At 43.9% G+C, this 22,053-nt stretch overlaps 1 protein-coding gene across 1 annotated transcript; it reads right to left on the reverse strand.

Moving 5' to 3' along the window:
- Nucleotides 1-17,417: 17,417 nt before the first annotated feature.
- Nucleotides 17,418-18,317, reverse strand: LOC117046331 (DCN1-like protein 5). The gene has a single exon (XM_033148130.1). The coding sequence runs from the start codon at nucleotides 18,274-18,276 to the stop codon at nucleotides 17,572-17,574; it is 705 nt and encodes a 234-aa protein (XP_033004021.1). The 5' UTR covers nucleotides 18,277-18,317; the 3' UTR covers nucleotides 17,418-17,571.
- Between the last annotated feature and the right edge of the window lie 3,736 nt (nucleotides 18,318-22,053).

The raw sequence follows: 22,053 nt of genomic DNA on the forward strand, positions 1-22,053 counted from the left end.
GACTCCGGTTGAAGGAAACATATCGGAAGTGGCTCGGAAACAGACATTGAGAGGTGAGGTATAACGGCCCGGTTTATCCAGGATTTCGCTGCAGTAGCGCGAATCCACCGCTTGCCCAAAGTACTGTAAATAGAAATTGCGCGCGTGTATTTTGCCCCAAGGGGTCCCCGGGTAGAGCGGCAAGGAGTTTAGTGTAAGCCTACGGGCAGGATAAGGTCTTCCCTAAAGCCTACGGGTGGGAAGGGTTCTGGCAAAAGCCTACGGGTGCCAGGGTTTTCGGTCAAAGCCTACGGGTAGGGCCGGTGTCTCCCGAAAAAGCCTACGGGTGGGAGGGAAAGGTTTTCTGGCAAAAGCCTACGGGTGCCAGGTTTTTCGGTCGAAGCCTACGGGTAGGGCCGGTAGCCCCTAGTAGAAGCCCACGGGTGGGGGCGGAGGTTTTCTGGCTAAAGCCTACGGGTGCCAGGTTTTTCGGTTAAAGCCTACGGGTAGAACCGGTGTCCCCTAGTAGAAGCCTACGGGTGGGGGAGGAAAAGTTTTGGAAAAGTGTTTAAAAAATGGGCTCCTCACTCTCAACTGCTCAAGTTAAATTTTGTGAAGATTTATTGTACCTTTTGAAAGGAAATGGTCACCCTGTCTCTGAATCAGAAGTAGAGCTTTTAGTTAAAACTATTGGGGAAATCTGCCCTTGGGTCCCTAAGGAGGGAACGAAAGATTTAGCCTCATGGGAAAGGATCGGGTTAGAATTTATGGCCAACCCGAAAATCGGAATTCCTGTACAATTGGTATGGAGCAAAGTAAGAAACTGCTTTCAACAAATCGCTCCAAGAAATGTTTTGCTTAATGGAACAGTGAATTTAGGAAATACTGCTTTTAATAGTGCCCCTGTGCTGCCGCTTGCGGTTGTGCCATTTTCGGCCCCCTCGCAGCAGCCAGTTCAGGCCCCGTTGTCGTACACGCACTCGCCCTTGTCCAATTTGTCATTGCCAGATTCATTGCCGCCTGTGCCGGTGCAGCAGACGCCGTCGGCCTTTCAAGCCCCGCCGCGGACTGCCCCACCGCCAGTCGCTCAGCAGTCATCGCAGGCCTTTTACCAGCCAGCGATCTCAAGTCAGCAGCAGCCGCGGACCTCGCTCCAAGCAACGGTCCCGCTTCCTCCATCGCAAGCCGCGCTTTTGCCAGCGATCCAGCAGCAGCAGCAGCAAGCAGCCTTTTTGCCAGCAAACCCTGCTGCCCTGCAGGCCGCGCTCAAGCCAGCAGCTCCAGTTTTGCAGCAAGCTGATTTCCAATCAACAGCAATCCAAGCTTCAATGCAAGCAGCACAACAGCAATTTACCAACCCTTCAGCACCTCCGATGCCAATGCAGATTCCAAGACAAGAATAAAGCCAAACAATGATGATCCAGATGCCAGGACTTGCAGTACAGAGCCAACAACCTTATGCTCCAACTCCAAGTCAGCCATCTTGTCTTCATCCAACTTCAAGTCAGCCATCTTGTCTTCATCCAACTTCAAGTCAGCCATCTTGTCTTCATCCAACTTCAAGTCAGCCATCTTGTCTTCATAGTCAGCCATCTTCAAGGCATCCAGATGTCAAAGACTCTTTAGCGCCATCTAGTGGCTCATCATTTGGAAAGCATCAAGAAGATTTAAACTCACTGATGCCACCTACAGATCCTACAGCAATGCAACCCATCTGCAGAACTCAAGCTTTAGAAGCAGCTTTGGGACAAATAGACTTTAGTGCTGATCCAATGCACATCTTTCCAGTGATTCGTGCCAATGGAGGACAACCTGCAAGATATCAAGCCATCCCTTTTGAAACACTACGTGAACTGCGAAAAGCCATACGCGAAAATGGACTTCAAGCTCCTTATACTAGAAGTTTACTTGAAGGACTGTCCACTAGTAGACTTCTGCCATCTGATTGGAAGTTGATACTTCGCACCTTCCTGTCGCCTACAGATGCTCTTCTGTGCCTGCAAGAGTGGAAGGAAGTAGCAGCCAGACGTGCAACGCCACTCGCCACAGAAGATATGCTCACAGGATCAGGACATTACTCCAATCTCAATCAACAGCTAGCCATACCTGATGCTGCACTCGTCACCATAGCAGACATCGTAGTCAAAGCTTGGCGCAGACTACCCAATCACACAGATGCCAGCTCAGTATCAGGATTCGCTGCAGTTAGGCAAGGTCCAAAAGAGCCTTATGGGGACTTTGTGGATCGCCTGATTGTTGCAGTGGAACGCCAGATAGAAGATCGTCATGCCAGAAACATGCTGACAAAACAACTTGCCTTTGAAAATGCCAACGATGACTGCAAGAATGCCCTAACAGCAGTTGCAGCTCGTCCAGATGCCACATTGACTGAGATGCTACGCGTCTGCCAGAATGTTGGTACCCACTCCTACAAAGCACAGCTCTTGGCGGCTGCAGTACAGATGCCACGTCAAGACAGCTCTACGCCAGTCAAGAAGTGCTATGGGTGTGGAGGCGATGGGCATTTCAGGTTGCAGTGCACAACAACGCCAAGGCCTTCTGCCAAGCCACCAGAGAGATGTCCCATCTGTCAGAAAGGATTTCATTGGGCGAACGATTGTCGTTTGAATCCACAAAATACATCACCTACCTCATCTCCAGTTCAGGGAAACGGTTCTGCGGGCCGCGCCCCGGCCCCGGTAAAACAATAGGGTGCAAGCTCAAGAACATCATGAAGGTCAACCATCCCAGAAAGGTGAACAACGCTACTCCTTATCCAGGTCATCAGGAAAAAAGAGTGATCCAGAGAGATATCTACTCTTCAGATGTCCAGAGAAAAGATGTGACCTCATCAAACATTCAGGTTCCAGAGGTTTCATCATCTGCCTTACCTATTCAAAGGGTTCCAGTAGAGAACGCAGCATTCAGTTCACCTTCTGCTAACCGCCCTTCAGTTCCTACTGATGTCACCCCTGCTTCACAACAAGCAATCACAGTCAAGTCTCTGATCGCAGAATTGCCTTCAACGTTGAGAAAACATCCTACTGAGGTCAACCTCGCAGCACCTGAGCTTTACTCACCTTTGAGTCAAGGTCAATCTGTCATTGAAGGACATTTGCCCTTGATGAAACAGCAATATCCAGGTAGCAACCCAGCTGATGATCACTTTCCATGTGGCCAAAGAATGCAAGTGAGTGAGACAGCTCCCTCTTGTGGAAGTTTAAACATCACTCCAGTTAACAATGTCCACACCTTTGTGTCACCTCCAGCTTTTAAGCTCAGCCCGCCACAACCAAATAATTATCATGGACAACAACTTCAACTGTCTTGTGTTAAAGAAGAAGCTCCATCCTGTCAGTTTGATGCACAACTGACTGAATGCCAACAGGTTCAACAGCATCAGCAACTCTTACCAACGGAAGAACCTCAAGTTTGCCAACTCAACGCCAAGCAGCTTCAAAGTTGCCAACTTCAGCAGTGCAAAAAACCCGAAGCCAAAAAGATGTCTTCAGACACTGCCAATGAAGAACAAGAAGCTTCTTCTGTCCCAGGTATACCACTCTTCTTAACAGAGGACTGTTACTTTTCAAATCCATGGTTTGCTCAGCAATTGCCAACATCTATTCGTGGTCCGTTCCCAGATACTTCAATTTGCCTTATTCTGCCTAGGATGGATCGCCTCCCTGCCACAGTCACACTGACTGCAGGCCTAGTTCGAATCACAGATTCATCGCAGTTGCTGATTCCAGGATTTTCAACTGTTCCTTGTGTTCTAACAAAAGGTTTAGAAATTGCCAGACTCTATTTGCTTACTTCTACGCCTACAGCTCCTGTAGACTCCTTGCCTCCTCAGGCAGCAATGGCGCTAATCAAGATTACAGAAGAACGCCCTCATCTCGTCTTAAAAATGGGTGGACGAAAGATCAAGGGTCTTCTTGATACAGGCGCAGATGTTACAGTGATCGCCAGAAAAGATTGGCCTGACCAGTGGGCAACGACTGTCACCCAGGAAGTCTTCGGAGTCGGAGGTTTCGAACCCGCCCATCAGAGCGTGCATCCGATTACCTTCCAGTCAGACTCAGGCTCCACGGTGCAGCTCCGTCCACTTGTTATGGATGTGCCTATCACCCTTTGGGGTAGAGACTTATTGTCTAAAGCAAGAACTGTTGTCCATACGCATTTTTGATGTGGGCCTTTGCATCAGCGCCAGTACATGCTCTTCCACTCACATGGAAGGAAGGACCCCCTGTATGGGTCGACCAATGGGCGCTGACGTCAGAAAAGCTCGCTGCAGCAGAGGCCCTAATCAAAGAGCTGCTACACCAGGATCGCGTGCAACCCTCTAATAGCCCTTGGAACACTCCAATCTTCGTCATCAAGAAGAAAAGTGGAAAATGGCGTTTGCTTCAAGACCTGAGAAAGATCAACGAAAGAATTGTTCCAATGGGTCCCCTTCAATGTGGACTTCCTAACCCTAACCTCATTCCTAGAAACCATCAGCTTGCAATCATCGATCTTAAAGATTGTTTCTTTACCATCCCACTGGCACCTGCAGATCAAGAAAAGTTCGCTTTCACTCTACCTGTGTTCAATAACACCAGACCAGCTTCCAGATACTCTTGGAAGGTACTCCCTCAAGGAATGGTGAATTCGCCGACTCTCTGCCAGAACTTTGTGGATAAAGCATTACAGCCTTTCAGAGCACAATATCCAGCCTTAGAAGTTTGTCATTACATGGATGACATCTTGATCCATGGAGAAAAGGTCTCAGAGCATCATATTGAGCATCTTACGCGCATCCTGAACTCTTTTGGGCTTTGTATTGCCCCAGAAAAGGTACAGCGCACTGCTCCATTTCATTACTTGGGTCACAGACTGCTTCAAGATACAGCCCTGCCAGAGATGCCGAGCATAGTCATTCCAGAATCCTTTACTTTAACACAATTGCAGCATCTCTTGGGACAGATAAACTGGGCTCGAAAGTCTCTAGCAGTTCCAACATCTGAACTCTCGCCATTGTTTTCTGCTCTTAAGGGACATACATCTCCTTCAGATATTATTCCATGCACCTCTGAGATGCGTCTTGCTTTACAAGGGGTAAACACAAAACTGCACCAAATAGCTGTAGATCGTGTGCCAACAGCTAACTGCGCTCTTTCATGTGCTATCTTCACTACACCAAGATTGCCAACAGCAGCCTTATATGTTCCGGATACTTCCTCAAAGGTGGCAATCGTGGAGTGGATTCATCTTTCGCACACGCCTCAAAGGAATGTGTACCCCAGTATGGACGCTGTTGCTGATCTCCTTGTTAAGTGCAGAGGCCGTGCAATTCGCCTGAGTGGAAATGATCTGCTTTCCATCTACCTTCCTTTCTCTCAAGAACAAGTGCTAACTTTGATTCAGTTTTCGGATAGTTTCCAGATTGCTATTGCAGATTTTGTCGGTTCATTCTTGTATAATCCTCCTAAGGACAAAAGATTCACTTTGTTGCAACAAGTAAACTATCACCTTTCATCCATGTTGGTGCTTCAACCTATTCCCACTGCAAAAACTCTGTTCACAGACGGCTCCTCTTCCTATGGTGTCCTTGCATGGCGGGAGGGTGGACAATGGAAAACTGTGTTTACAGAGAAACAACTTTCAGCACAAAGATCGGAACTGGCAGCAGTGATTCTCGCTTTTCAGACTTTCACTGCAGAAGCATTCAACCTCGTTGTAGATTCTCAGTATGTATATAGACTGTTATCATCGCTTCCAGTTGCTTATCTGTCTCCGTCCATGGACGAAAATCTCTTTAATTTGTTCGCGCAGCTTCAAGAACTATTACAGAGACGTTCATTTCCCTTTTTTGCTGCACATTTGCGCTCTCATTCTAACCTTCCAGGATTCCTGGTGGAAGGAAATGCAGTAGCAGACGCTGCCCTCAGGACTCTAGCTTTCTCCTTGTTCGACAATCCTGTGACAAGCCATGAAACTTTCCACCAATCAGCAAAGGTTCTACACAAGACCTTCAACATTCCAATGTCGCAAGCAAGGGATATTATTTCATGCTGCCCTTCGTGCTCCAAGTCTCCTATCTGCTTGCCATTTGATGCTGTAAATCCTCGAGGCACGGAGGCGAATCAGCTGTGGCAGATGGATGTGACACATGTCCCAGCCCTTGCTCCAATGTCTAAGTTGCATGTCACAGTGGACACCTTTTCAGGTTTCATTTGGGCTACAGCACTGAAGGGAGAAACTGCGAGGCACGTCATACAGCACTGCATGAGAACCTTTGCCGTTATGGGAAAACCTCAAGCCATTAAAACAGATAATGGTCCGGCCTATGCTTCTCAGGCCTTTAGTGACTTTTGTGTGCAATGGAACATTTCCCTATCTCATGGGATTCCGTTTAATTCGACAGGCCAAGCTCTCATTGAAAGGACACACCTCACTTTCAAAACTCTGCTCCATAAACAGACTGCAGGACGTCACCTTCCAGCCTCGGAGATCCCTTTGGCAGTTGCAAAGGTGCTGTTCACCTTAAATTTTCTCCTCTTCCCACATAACAAACCTCATTCCCCAGTGGATCTCCACTTCAAGAAAGAGGAACAGCTTCCTCGACCTTTGGTCTCTTATCGCCTCTTGCCTGACATCGAATGGCGAGGACCAGTTCCACTCATCACTTGGGGTCGTGGATATGCTGCAGTTGCCCTTGAAGAAAAGGCTGTTTGGGTGCCTGCCAGGTGTGTGCGCCCTTGGAGAGCTAAGGAACCAAGTTGAGAATATCCACCTCGTTGTTTGACTGCACTAGTTTCCAGTGTCAAATGCAGCAACTCTTCAACTATCCTACAACCTATGCCTTTTGTTTGCCTCTGGGCGGCCTCTGGTTCCTGGCTGCCTGGATTTGTTCCAGTTACTCTCTTACCCGCATTCACTAGCAGATCACCTTGATTTGCTTGCTTAACCTCCTTTCTTCTACAGGTATCGTTGTTTCTTCAGAACTCGATGTTTCAGTACTTTCCTGAGCCCCACGAACTTTTCCTGAGTTCCAGGACTATTTCTTCTACATGGTCGTGTGTAGTCGGAGAAGAAGACGACCGGCAACTCATTCATCGTCTTCATCCTCCTCTCCAACACCATTTTGCAGTTCTAAACCTGTCTTGTACTTGTAAAAATTGCATATTTACCTTTGTATGCTTCTTGAAATATCCGCCTCGCATGTTACATGTGTTTTCCTTATAGCTTGGTAATTAATGATATGGATGTCTATATATACAAAGCTTTTCTGAAATGGTTTCCATTTAGAGTGTCACAATTTTGATGATATGGAAATGTTTATGTAAGGTTAAAAACATTGTCTTTGTGCAGTTCTAGTCATAGACATATTCATGCATATATGTTTTATTTCAATGATCCTAAATCTCCTCGTTGTGCTTGCAAAAGTTGTAATTCAAAATGCGGTAACATTTATATACTTTATTTAGAATGATTTCCTTTGGTCAAAGTATTGGTCATTCTCGGATTTGTTCAAGATATATATGTCAAGTCTGGTGGTGTCCTACCCTCTTGGTACCCCTTTTTCTTTGAAAATATCCCCCTCTATATGCTACCTTTGGCAGTAAACCAGGTTCCCAGCTTTTCCCTTCACCTTGTTTCCTGCTGTTCATGGGAGACCCTTATGTAGCTGGTTTAAATTCCATCTCGTTTCGCTGGAAACCCTTGCGTAGATGGTTTAAATCCTCATCCTGGCTGGGACACCTTTATATAGGTAGCTTAAATCCCCTCTTGTGGCGAAAACCACTTGTACTTAGGTGCCTTAAATCCCCTTTCTGGAATCGGACCCTAGTTCCCCGTTACCTGTGGTCGCTGTGGTAAGTCCAGAATCTAAAGTTCCCTCGATTCTGTAGCCTCAGTGCCACACACCTTTTATGTTTCCTTATCCATTTTCCTCAGTTTTCCAAATTAAAAATTAAAAAAAATGGGGGAGGGGTCTGGGTAGGCTATGTAGCCCCAGCTCTAGTTATATTTTAATTTTGGGTCCCGGATCGGGACCTCTCTTATGTTTGGGCAGTCGTTATCCGTTATTTTAATTTTGGACCCGCATCAGGTCCTCTCTTGTGTTTGGGGAGTAATTTGTTGTTTTACGCTGCACGCGAAAGTATACATGCTTATGAGGTGATTTGTTCTGTTACATTACATATTGAAGTATTTATATATGCCTAAAAGGTTTACAGTGTATCGGATCGATCACTTTTTATGTTCGGCTAGTGGTTTGTTATTTTCATGACTTTATTGCTACATTATTGTACAAGTATTTCCTCTTATGAAGGGGGTGGATGTTGATGGTTTTGCTGGTGTTTATATCACAGTTTTGATGTGGACACTGTCGGCACTGTTGACGCTTTGCTTTTTCATATCAAGGTCTATATCAAAACAAATGGTAATGTTTGTGTCGGGATAAATGCTTACGATGTCTTCAATTTTTCTTTTATATAACTAAAACAAAATTAATTTAATTTAAAACAAAAAAAGAAAGATGATATGTCGGAATACGTTTCACGGATCCGCCATGGATTCATATTTATTTGGTTATTTTATGAGTTTTTCGAGGTCTACTTTTGGTATAACTGCGCGTGAAAGCGAAAGTGAAAGCATGAATGAATAGTGTGGTTCACTTACGAGATTAATCCGCCTTTATTTTATAGTTCCGGTCATGTTCAAAGTTGTTAATGAGCGTTAAACTTGCTTCCCGCCTTTTTGGAGGGCAGCAACGGTGATTTTATTGGTTAAAGCATTAATGATGATGTCACGTTTGTTCCCTAATAAAAGGCAGAGGCACCCCGCTTAGGCAAGAGAGAGACCGCACGTTCTTCTTATGTTCTTTTAGTTGGGTTTTAGTTGAAGTCAAGTTTAGTTTAAGGGATTAGGAGCGGGCTGGACGGGTTGGATGGGTTTTTCTTTAGTTAGAGTTAGATCGCGGAAGATTATTCGGTTTTAGTTTTAGATAGGTTCTTTTAGGTTAGCCTAGGGTTAGGCCCGCGGAAGATATTTCGGTTTTAGTTTATTTAGTTAGCCTCGCGGAAGATTGGGCGCGCAGGGTCTTTAAGCTTAGGAGAACTTAGCTTAGGGGACGAGCCTACGCGGGTTCTGCCGAAGCCACTAAAGATACAACCGGTGTCTGTCTTCCTTGGGGGTTAAAGGGGGAAGTAAAGTAAAATTTTTAATTTCTTTAATTTAGTCCGCCTATTCAGAGTCAGGGTATATATTTTATTTCACGAGGCAACTTTTCATTTAAGAAGGCAACTAGGAACTCACACACCACCAGAGTCTTCAATTGGCTTACTCATCATCCTTCAGACTGTGAGGCTTGGCCGGCGACCGTGCTCAAAAGCACGCGGAACGCTGGCCGCTTTCCCCGCAACTGGTACCTCATGCATAACCAGCCCAAGGCCGTGCACGAGGAGCTCCAGCACCCAAACCCCGACATGGGAGGGATCGGGATATTGACATGCAATCCCACCACCATGAACAGGCATCTTCATCTATACAAGGAAAGGCCCAGGGAACTTCATCTATACAAGGAAAGGCATAGGGAGAACTTTCTGAAGGTAAGAGCCGTTCAATAGTGGAATGGAGTCTTTTAAGCAGAGGTTGGAGGGCTATCTGTCATGGATACTTTAGCTGAGATTTCTGAATTGCAGGGGGTTGGACTAGATGACCCTTGAGGTCCCTTCCAACTCTACAATTCTATGATTCTATCTACTTTAAGGCAGGCTGGTAGCCAACTTGGACGGTTAAGTACACTTGAATAGCAAGAGTCACATATAATAGGGAGAAGGGGAATATCAACCTGATTTCTGCCCAATTTTTACTAAATCACATCTGTAGATAATGGTTCTTCAGGCTGGAGATCTTTGAAAACTGTTTCATCCACGCACACCATCAGTGCTACAAATGATGTGAAATCTGAGCTCCCAAGGAGAATGGCAAAGATCAACTAACAAATTCCCTGTGCATGCAGCAAACATTGGGGTGTGGGAGTGGGGTTGCATAAGCACCTTGCATTGGACCTGGAAACAGACTGGAAGCTAATGCGCTCAAGCCGATATGCTGATTCCCTCCCATGCATGCATCTGTTCATATGCCACTTAACTTGCACTATTTTCTCTGGGTGATTTGGTCGAGAAACTATGTCTTATTTTTGCTCAGTTTGTTTCTCATTCGAAAGGCCAAAAAAGTATTTTACCCATATTACATATAATGAGCTGTGCCCAATCTTCTTCCAGACTACACAGCAGAGAACAGACATCTGAATTCTTAAGACAAATGGATCCCTTCTGCAATAACAATTTTGTCTCATATGGAGGATTGCTGCCATGATGACATAGGTAGACTATTGGGGGGGGGAATCAACTTTGCATTATCTAGCTGTACAGGTGAAACTCGAAAAATCAGAATATCATGGAAAGGTTTGTTTATTTCTGTAATTCAACTTAAAAGGTGAAACTAATATGTGAGATAGACTCATGACATGCAAAGCGAGATATGTCAAGCCTTTATTTGTTATAATTGTGATGATTATGGCATACAGTTGATGAGAACCCCAAATCAACAATTTCAACTTTGGGGTTTTCATCAGCTGTACACCATAATCATCACAATTATAAAAAAACAAAAGCTTGACATATCTCACTTTGCATGTCATGAGACTATCTCATATCTTAAACTCCAGTAGCTAATGAAAACAATTGTTTACCTAAACGGACTTTTCCACGATATTCTAATTTTTTGAGTTTCACCTGTATTATCTACATATCTTCAGATGTGGAATGATGAATAATGTGTACGAATGCATACATTTCAGGCAGTGAAGCATGTTTGTCTGGCATTTCATTTGGGATGAACTATATGTGACATTGGAAGAAAGGGGAAATCATAAAGGAGGAGTCAAGGTAAAGGTAAAATGTAAAGGACCCCTAGACAGTTAAGTCCAGTCAAAGGCAACTATGGGGTTTCGGCACTCATCTCGCTTTCAGGCCAAGGGAGCTGGCGTTTGTCCACAGACAGTTTTCCAGCTCATGTGGCCAGCATGACTAAACCGCTACTAGCGCACAGAGGACCGTGACAAGTGCCAGAATGCACGGAAACACCATTTACCTTCCCGCCACTGCGGTACCTATTTATGTACTTGCACTGGCATGCTTTCGAACTGCTAGGTTGACAGGAGCTGGGACAGAGCAATGGGAGTTCACCCCGTCGCAGGGATTCAAACCGCCAACCTTCCAATCAGCAAGCCCAAGAGGCTCAGTGGTTTAGACCACAACGTATGCACAAGTAGCCAACAGTTGCATGCATATTATTACATGCAGTTGGTTTGAATGTGCACCAGAATGTCCACCTGCTCATCACTTTTATCCTTGCTGATTGGACAAATATGCTACCAGTTTGGGTCACTCACCCAAAATTAAATCATGTGGCATTTAAAAACAAAAACACCATGAACATTGATGGCCGCTAGCTTTCCTTAATATGGAAGAGAAGGAGTCTGTGGAACTCCCCAGAGCTCCAGATCATGGCCTATTGAATATAATGCTGACTCTGACAGGCAAGCTTAGGGTCTCTTCACGTGGTCATTTATGGGGATAATAGCCATGCAGGGAAACCTGCCGAACCAACATAGTGATATGCAAAAAGCAATTGCTATAAATCTTGCATGTGGCAGCAAGCTGATGCAGCTGGATATTGGCATGAAAAGTCTTATTTCTGCTGCACATCCACATCTACACACTGAAATAGTCATGAGAGGAGCTCCGTAGTGTTAGTTTTAGTGGGAGAGCAACCATGGGTGTTGCACTGTAGGTTAATCTGCCTTTAAATCTCTCCCCTGTGGGCTTGCCATTTGGAAAGCTGTAAGTCGAACCAACATACCGCTTCTCTCATTATTTGGATTTTCCTTGTTCTTGATCTGCAGCACCTATGAAATAAGTAGCCCAAATATAACCACAACAACATTAGTCAAGATGCAAAGCATTCATGGGCCCTTTTAATGGAAAATGCATGTTCACATTTTAAGGGTGGAAACTTGGCTTGAAAAGATGGATCCACTCCATAGTATGTGGTCCCCAAAATAGTTGGCTGGGTGACAACCAAGCAGAGCTTTGATGTTTCTTATAAAATATCCAGTGCCATACCTGGTTCAACAGAGGATTATGGCCATTAAAGGAACTAAGCTTCACTGGTTCACAATTTATTTGAGCATGAATGCCATTTAATGGGGGGAAATAAAAAGAGCTCAACAAGAAGTCTTTATGGCACAAATGGGGAAACTATTCCAAATCCCTGTTTTTCTCTAACAAGGAATCCATTGGGCATGTTTTGGAAACTGTTCTAAAATATGTCAGCAAGTTTTATGGTAATTCTTTAGAGGCAGTGTACTGCGTAGGATTAAACTTACTTGATTTTTAATTGCCTGTCTAATTATTTTTTGTTGTTTCGTGCAAGGAGGTGTAACTTTATTTCTTGGATTTACGTTGGATAACAATATTAAATTCCATCAGCAGTCACTTGAGGACTTGATGACAGATAAGGCCAGACTAGCCGGGGCAAATTGGAACAACTCCATTGTAATCTATTACCAGATAAGGATCAAGCCTCATATTTTATACTTGGTGCTTCTTCATGCTAAGTTGCTTCACATTCCATAGTTTAGAAGCTGAACTCTGAACTGTAATTGCATCGAAAGCAGCATTGCTTGGTAAATGTGGCTTGATTCGAAACAGTTGTAGCTGACCAAAGGTTAGGGTTGTAAAATGTAAATAAATTTACGCACCTTCCTTTGTAAATATTTCTCCCAAGGTGATTTGCAATGCAAATTAAAATCCAAGACTGCTACAATAAAATGCATAATATAGCAGTTAACATCAATAAAGCAACAACACAATAAACAAACAGAACAGCCGAGCAGAAGCCCTCATTTGCAGTATTTAAAATATAGCTTATGGGCAAAATGGAGACAGGGGAGGGAGATTCAGTGTCAGAAGAACTGCAACATCCTAGCGGTCTCATGCCATCCTGGATGAGTGGTGGGCAGGGGGACAGGGGTGGGCAGAGGCAGCTGAGGAATGATGCAGTTCCTCACACACACATCCTAGGGGTGGCAGTGGAATGGGAAGCCCTCCTAAAGACTCCTGTGATCTGCCTTGAAACACCCCCACTTTTGCTTTAACCACCATTGGATAGAAACTGGGGAAAGCCTTGCACCACTTCCCAATGGGTGAATTTCCAAGAATGGTTTGGTAATAATGCAATGCCATGTGAATGCATTGCCAAAGCATCCAAAGAATTACGCCTTGTGGGAATCTGTGGCGAGAGCTTCACATCCCTGTGAATGGTGTAGGTATAATAATAATAATAATAATAATAATAATAATAATAATAATAATAATAATAATCAGCAACAACAACAATGCTCAGTCAGCTCATTAGGTTAAGTCACAAGCCCAACATGAAGTTCTATAGAATTTTTTTCCCCCACATGATTTTTCTGCAGGGTTTCTTTTCACCTTCATCCATCCAATGAACATTTGGAAAAATGATATTTCAGCCAGCTCGAACTGAATTACGGTTCTGGTTTTGCAGTAAAATGTGGCCTGTTTCTGAGCAGATCGGTCAGTAGAGTTCAGTTTGATGAAGATGTTGGCCGCTGCGAGAACAAGACACTGGACTCGATGGGTCTTTGCCATGAGCTCGCAGGGCTTTTCTTGCATTCTTATATTCTCCACGCCAGAGAAATCTACAGTATGTAACCAAGTAGCATTGCACTGAAGGTCTTCAGTAAAGTCACGAAACCAAGAGCAAGCAGATCTCTTAGTGCAGAAGTAAACAACAAAACTGCCAGCTGTTTGGGATAATACATTCCATTAAAGGGAAGCAAATGGGGTGTCTGGAGATTTCCTGTGGCCATTAGAAGATAAAATTCAAACAAGTACCTAAGAAATAGCCTCCTTCAGAAAAAGGAAGCCATTACAGACTCATTTCAAGTGGTTCTCTGAAAATAAAGATTAAAATGCTTCATCATACAAAGGCTAGCTTATGATCAGTTTTGTGGAATAATTATCTCAAACTCTTCTTGACTCTGGGTATACTGCAACTATTTGCTTTAAAAGCCAAGTGTTTACCTGAATGTGGCTGAACTCAGATATTCATGACTCAGATATGCATTCTCATTTCCCCTGACAACATTCAATATTCAAATTTGCATGTGATTATCAGAATTTTTACCCAGAGATGGCTAAGATAAGATTCTTCTTACCATATTCTCTCCCCCCCCCGCCATCTTTCTTGTTGCATTGAAAAACACTTAATAACATGTATACAAAACGCTTGTAGAATATAATCATAAGAAACTGCAGAATTATGTTGAGAAAGATAACATTTACTGGTCATTTATCTTTTAGGTTTATCTTGACTGGGAATAATATCAACTATTATAATAAACACCCTGCTTGAAACCTTATTTCTGTTTATTAATACTTCTTTGACAGTAAGGACTCTGACTCATAAGAGTTGGAAATCATAATCATAATCATAACACTTCCGGCGGCTGACGACATTGCGGGTGGTCGTGGGCTGCTTCGGCTGCGAAGCACCCAGTCCATCCCGGGGGTTAGGAGCCCTGCTACCGCAAAGCGGGGCTCCGGTTGGGGTGCGGGAAGAGCGTCCCGCACCCTGGGCTCCCCGGCTGTGCCCGTTGTGGCTCCGAACCCTTCCCCCGCTCCCCCTGTAAAGGGGGAGTGGGGGTGAAGGGACGACGGAGCCGGGCTATAGGGGACATGCCCCAACCGGGATGTAAATGCGGCGACAAAGCCTGTGATGAGCGTCTAAGTTCTACCTGTCCTTAATGAGCTGTTAAGAACCCAGAGGCGGTGAGTAATTGATTGACTCTTTGTATTCCTGGAACGATCTGGGGGAAAGAAGAAAGGCAGCCCGCCTCCCTCCCTTCGGGAGATGAAAGGAATTAACTCTTTAAGTGACTGCTGCTACAACAATCGATAGAAAGTATCTGGAATTTGAAAACTGAGACTGTTGAGATTTCCCTTCGGGGGTTAACTGGGGAAAAAATATCTCCATTTGAAGTTTTGGTCTTTATACTCCGGCATCGGAGAAATGGCGATGACTTGGACTTTCGTGGGAAAAAACTGAAACAAAGAAAGGAAGAGACAGGAACTGAAACTTGATACTCACCCTCCCTCCTAAAATGCTGGACTTTGCGCTTGCACTGGTATCGAGCTCTGGTTTGGAGGATGAGGAAATGCTTACTGTCTTGCAACTGGAACTGCTTAATCGAAAACTACAAATTTTGAGTGGAATTATAAATGAAAAGAACTTACTTTCCACAGAAGAGGCTTTTCAAAAGTTTTACACAATGGAAACAAACTTTGGCAAAGAGCTGGGAGGGGCGCTTGAAGGATGGTTTGAGATGGCTGGGCAACTCCGAAAGGAAGGGGGGCCGGTTTCTGGGGGTGGCAGCCCTGGAACGGGAAAATTTACAATATCCAGACTCCGAGGTGGCAGCTCGGGGGCAAGGGACATGGAATTAAGATTTCTACAAGAAGAAGAAGAAGAGGAAAAAGAAACGGAGAAACCCAGAATGGAGGGGAGGAACACCCAGAGGCTCGATGCGGGGTTTGTTGTGGATGCAGCCTGGACCTGTGGACACTTAGAGGAAGACAATTGGAGATTTGGTTCTGGTGAAAGACAGAAAAAGACAATGGACAGAGGGGGAGTGGGTTGAAATATTAAATGTACAATCCAAATGGTCTGCCATGGTATCCGAAATCGGAGTGTGAAGTCTGTTAATTACAAGTTTATTTTAAATAAGTAAGGAGATATTGAATCTTAAGTCAAAAGCAGCATGATAAAGGATAGAAGAAATAAGTTTAGCTATAAGAATACTTGGTTAAGATCTAGGTTATAATGCAAAGATTAAGACAATTGTGTTTTTTCTTTTTAAGTAAAGTTAAATTTTTTACAGAGAAAAGTTGTTAAGGAAATAGTATATTGATTTAAAACCGAAGGTGTATAGGCGGGGGAAGTCAAAAGTCAAGATCCAGAACTAGAAATTTTTTTTTTGTAAGGTATATAGATAAGAAGAAGAATCCTGACATTATGTGTATTTGTATTTGTTTTTGTATTTGTAGGTGTGGGGTTGGGTTTGTGTTATATTATGAAAATGCTAATAAATTCTGTCTAAAAAATAATAATCATAATCATAATCATAATACAGTCATACCTCGGAAGTCGAACGCCTTGCAACTCAAATGTTTTGGCTCCTGAACCCGGAAATGAGTGTTCCGGTTTGCAAATGTTCTCTGGAACCCGATCGTCCAATGTAGGTTCCACAGCTTACAATTGGCTGCAGGAGCTTCCTGTAGCCAATCAGAAGCCGCGCCCTGATTTCTGAACATTTTAGAAGTTGAACAGACTTCCGGAATGGATTCCATTCGACTTCCGAGGTACAACTGTAATAACAACAGCAACAACTTGGATAAACCACCAAGTGTATCAAGAAGAGGAGAAAGTGGCAACAAGTTGCTGTTGTTACTGTTGTTATTAAAATTATTTAATATGTAATTATAAGAATGAGGTAAGTAGTGGGTTGGCTACTTGAGGGTGCAACCGAGACAGAAAAGTGCCCTTACTCAGAGCATATACAAAGGTGGGCTGCCTCTGAACCCAAAGCACTTCAGACCAATTTTCCAAAGCACCAAGCTGCTTTTAAACTGAATTATATTGTCAGTGCATATTCCCACATGCAGGGCTCTAAAGCTAGATTTCTGCTATCATGTGCCTATGTAAAAAAATAAGGTAAGGTAAAAAGGTAAAGGACCCCTGGACAGTTAAATCCAGTCAAAGGTGACTATGGGGTACGGCGCTCATCTCTCTTCAGGCCAAGGGAGCCAGCATTTGTCCACAGACAGCTTTCCACGTCATGACTAAATCGCTTCTGGCACAACAGAACACCATGACAGAAGCCAGAGTACACGGAAACGCTGTTTACCTTCCAGCCTCAGCAGTATCTATTTATCTACTTGCACTAGTGTGCTTTCAAACTGCTAGGTTGGCAGAAGCTGGGACAGAGCAACAGGAGCTCACCCTGTCATGTGGATTCAAACCTCTGACCTACTGAACAGCAAGCCCAAGAGGCTAAGTGGTTTAGACCAGTGTTTTTCAACCTTTTTTGGGCAAAGGCACACTTGTTTCATGAAAAAAATCACGAGGCACACCACCATTAGAAAATATTTAAAAAAATAACTCTGTGCCTATATATATATATATATATATATATATATATATATATATATATTAAGACTGTTACAAATCTGAATCTTTATTGTTCTGAAATGCTAGAAACTTAAGACGAAACCCTCCAATTTTCAGTCTCAGATGAGGTGTGGTTCAATGCCCATTTCACATGTAACAAGGCTTCCTTTAAAAATAAAAGGGGAAAAAATGACTAAAGTTCATAAGGATGTGAACGCAACCCTTGGTTTTGACTCAGTTTTTGCAACATCACAAGATCCAGCACCTTCTTCAAAGCTGCTCTTGCTATGATGCTTGGCAAACCTTTTGCCACTCCACAAATTCATCAAGAAGAACAGGCCATGCCCCATCTTCATCATAGTTGCTAAGATCTGCATGGACAGTTCTGCTGAATTCTAACACATTGTACCACTGATCTTTGTTAATTACTCTGTATTTTGACTGCTCCAAGTATTGGTAAAATATTGAAAACAGAGGCCACGTTCTTCCAAGCAGAAGAGCTAACATAGATTTTGCAGTGTCAATATCCAGACTTCTCTGGTCTTTATCCCTTGCAAAATCAAAGGCATATCTGTAGATATTCTTAAATGTTGAAATATCATTCAGTTGCGAGCGCAAAAAATCAAATTTACTCTGCAGCTTTTCTGTGCAGTCACATTGTAATGAGGTCATCCCCTTTAACCATTCTTCCTTTGTAAAAAATCCCATGCTTTCAGCCTCCAGTTTCCAGGCTAAAACTAGCATAATAATATTTTCAGGTTCAACGCCAATGTCCTCACAGAATTTCTCCATTCCTTCTGGCCCTACCACTTCATCCTCACCTGCATATTCATAAAACCAAGCCAGGCACTTCTTGCTTGAAAAATGCTCCTCACCGCTTATCACTTTACTAGACGCTTGAGACCTGCAGTAGCTGCTGATTTTGCACTTCTTGAGGCCCGTCTCGTCCCCCGCCTGCCCCGAGGATTTGCGCTTCTTCTTCACGGGCATCTCCCTCGGTTCGCCCCGGACGGGGGCGCGGAGGCGGAGGGCCGCGGGGCCCCTCGGGAGGGGGGAGGGAGCCGCCGCCTCTTCCTTCCCTCGCAGCTGAGGAGGAGGAGGAGGCGGAGGAGGAGGCGGAGAAGCTGCCGGTGCCGTCGCGGCTCTTGCCTTCCTTCCTCTCAGCTCGCCGCCGCCGCCGCGCCTGGTAGATTCAGGCGTGGGAAGGGGGATACTGTGGTGGGGAGCGAAATAAAGAGCTTTCCTGAGGGAGAAGCGGCGGCGGTGGCGGCGGTGGCAACGCTGGTCCTCTGTGCCTATATTGACTACATATAAAGTAATTTTTCCCACGGCACACCAGGCAACATCTCGCGGCACACTAGTGTGCCGCGGAACAGTGGTTGAAAAACACTGGTTTAGACCACAGCGCCACCTGCTCCACTATGTAAAAATACCACCACAACAGCCCAATAACATCAAACAATGTCAAATATGGGATTGTCTAGATTCTCATATGGGGTGCATATGAACAATTAATATTGTGAATTGTTCTAAACCATTCAGCCTAATGAAGCACACAGCCACAAGTAGAATGTAATTACAAAAGTGCTGTTAGTCATATCTCTAAGAGATAATCTTTAAAACTATACATTACCAGTTATTTGTTGCTAGAGCAAAGGTTTTCATAAGTGCTAAATCATGCTCCTAAACTGTACATTTTGGCCATTGAGTTTGAAAGATGAATGGCCAAATTGACATTTACACTACTTCAGAAAAGTAATTTACCTTTCTGGAATTAAAAGAATCTCTGTTGCCATTGATACCGAGATAGATTTCTAACTAAATATCAAATGTCATATATTTGCCACTAAATATCTATTAGTGAATGCCAGTACTGAAACAGATTTGTAGACAGATTAGACTATTAAACATTAGAGCTGTTGTAAAGGAGAATATTGGTTACATTTCTAATTGGCTATTAAAAGAACCATTCAAATATTGGATTTCAAGCATTGAGGGCGCAATCCTATGTCCCTTAGGAAGGTATCCTCACAATTGCAAAATTGGATTGCATCTACCCCTCTGACAGGGGAGACAGAACTCCAATGTTGCAGAGAGAGCTCTAATGTGGAAGGAGCTGTAGCTCAGCTGCAGAGCATCTGCTTTGCAGGCAAAAGGGGTACCCAGGTTCAATCCCAGACATATTCAGGTAGAGCTGAAAGAGACCACTGGGCAGCTTCTGCCAGTCAGTGATGCGGAAATACCAAGCAAGGTGGACCAATGGTTTGATATGGTAAAGGGCAGCTTCCTATGTTCTTATGTTGAAACCTTTCCTCTTCTGTGGTCCTGGGTCCTCCAGTGCCCTGGCCTGACCAACACTGGAGCTCTGAAATCAGCAGGGCCAAAATACGGGTGTGTCTGGTCCACAGAAAGTTCTGGAAAAGCTTTTTAAAAAAATAAAGAAGTGACTGAAACATAGAAACAACTGAAGCTTGGCAGGATATCGGATAGGGCATTTAAATCACCATTTTTTCTGGTTTTGTTTGTTTTCGGATTGCAGCCCAAAGAAGTAACAGGGAAATCCATTTCATTTATTTTTATTTCCTGGAAGTTATATGCTACTTGATTAAGCCACTTCTGCCTTGAGGAGGAGGTGGGGTTGCGGGCTCTCACGACCCGCCCCCCATGTGGTCAACCCCGCACGATTGGGGGGATTCCCAGCTGTGTCACTGCCCAGGTGACCAATCCGATTGGTCTGGGGGGGGTGGCCTGCTTGATTTAAGCAGGATGCAGTGGGAAGCTCTCCTCTTTTCATGCTTCCAGCTGCTCTGGTTTTCCCACCGTCCCACCCTTTAGGTTTTCCATCTCTTGACCTTGCTATGGACTTTGGTTGGTCGCCATTGAGGGGCCTGGTAGGACTTTTTTCCACTTGGCAAATTAGCACCAGCCACTTGGTTTTCGCCCACCTCATAGCAAATCGTCACAACTTTGTAAGGTTTGGAGGTTAGGCATTGGAATATTGCTGGAGAAGAGAGGAGGGGAGATAGCGCCATCACCTCCCCCACACATTGAAGGGTATTCCTTTAAAGTAGTTGGGGGGGAGTGGCCCTGTCAGAAACCTGGGGAGGCTAGGGCCTAAGGCACGACCCCTATTGGTGACCCTGGGGGGAGCTCCTAGTTGATGTGCATCAGCAGGACTCCCCCTACTGGTTGTTAACCCTTCCCAAACTCTGGCCAATGCCTAAGCCAATACCACTCACAATCTGTAACCAGTAAATTTGTGGCCTCTTTTAGCCCATTAACCTAAAATACTGATGTCAAGTGTCTTTATTTAACCTCAATGGGGGGGGGGGGACCTTGCCACACAAAAAAATAATAATCAAAAAAATCAAAGTGGTTTACAAAAAGAATAAAACAATGAAATTATCAGTAAAAACAGTTGAGAAAAGATTTAAAAGAGCTAAATCAACTATAAGCTAAAAGCAAATTAAAATACATATCAAGCACCTGCCTAATAGCAATAGGCAGGGAGTTCCAAAGTCTGATTTCTTACAAAGGCAGAACGGGTATTATGGGGCAGGTGTGGGGTTTCCTTTTTGCTTGTAGCTGAGATTCTATATAAGGTCAGGTATCATGACTGTTCTGTACTTCAAGCATCCTCTGTCATTTGTTTTGGCTATGACCCTGAAAAGCGGTCTCAGGGGAAATACAGTAGTGAAGAAAGGGAGACTTAAAGTAGCAAGCAAAGGAAATGCTTCTCTGCCTTGATATATGGTTCCCCCTCAACGTGCTTGTCCCGTCTGCTCTGGACGTTAAATTATCTGAGACCGCTTGCTCGTACTCCAGAGATCAGGCATTGGATCACGTTGCAACATTTCGTTCTGTCCAAATTCTGCTTCTAGTTACATCAGTTTACACGTGTGGTAAGGCGGGTGGCTGTGCTATAGATTTTCACCAGTGCAACGTTGAGGCTGCTTGTCATTGTCGAAGGCATTTCATTAGCCTTAGGCAATTTGTTTCTAGTATTTGTGGCTTTGTTCTGTTCCATCACAAAAAAAGTTTTACTATTCTTTGGAGTCAAATAAAGTGCCTTGGAGACCACTAACATGTGTAGACTCTGTGAAACAAAAGTTACATGCTAAATCTAGCTTTCCCCTGATGATTCCCCAAACAGATGTGTTGGAATGTCTGTCCAGCCTCCAGCCTCTTCTCCCCTTAGAGCTGCACTATATTTCAGAAAGTATATATAATTATTGTTTGCATAAAGTCCCAAAGAAGTTTGATGCGCTGAAATTAAATGTTGTATAGCCAAACAAAAAAGTGGTTAGATTTTCTGCCATTCTATTAAAAACGTCTCACAGGTAGAGATTCTTTTTATTGGCATATTTCGGGTGCAATTGCACAACAACCATATGGTGTAATGTAAATAAAGTCTAGCGCACTCTTGAACTTTGGTTACTCTAGCAGATATTTACAAGGCAAAAAGGATATAATAAAATGCTGCTTTTAAATTTATATGCCCTGCGATGCAACTTTCTGTAAACATGTCTCCGAGCCATTTGGGGAAATTGGGTAAGAGCCCGTATTTAATAACATTTCCATTTATTAAGATTTACATGGCTTCATTCTACTTTCAAGACCAAGATCATAGATTCTGGCTGCACATACATCTAAGCAATCATTTTAAAGCAACAACAACATGCACACATGATTGTTTATAGCCCATGTACACAAATGAATCCAATATTTTATATGCAGTAAAGAGTAACAGACAGGGAATTTGTAAAC

This window comes from Lacerta agilis, chromosome 5 (genome assembly GCF_009819535.1).
Source record: "Lacerta agilis isolate rLacAgi1 chromosome 5, rLacAgi1.pri, whole genome shotgun sequence".
Taxonomy (NCBI): domain Eukaryota; kingdom Metazoa; phylum Chordata; class Lepidosauria; order Squamata; family Lacertidae; genus Lacerta; species Lacerta agilis.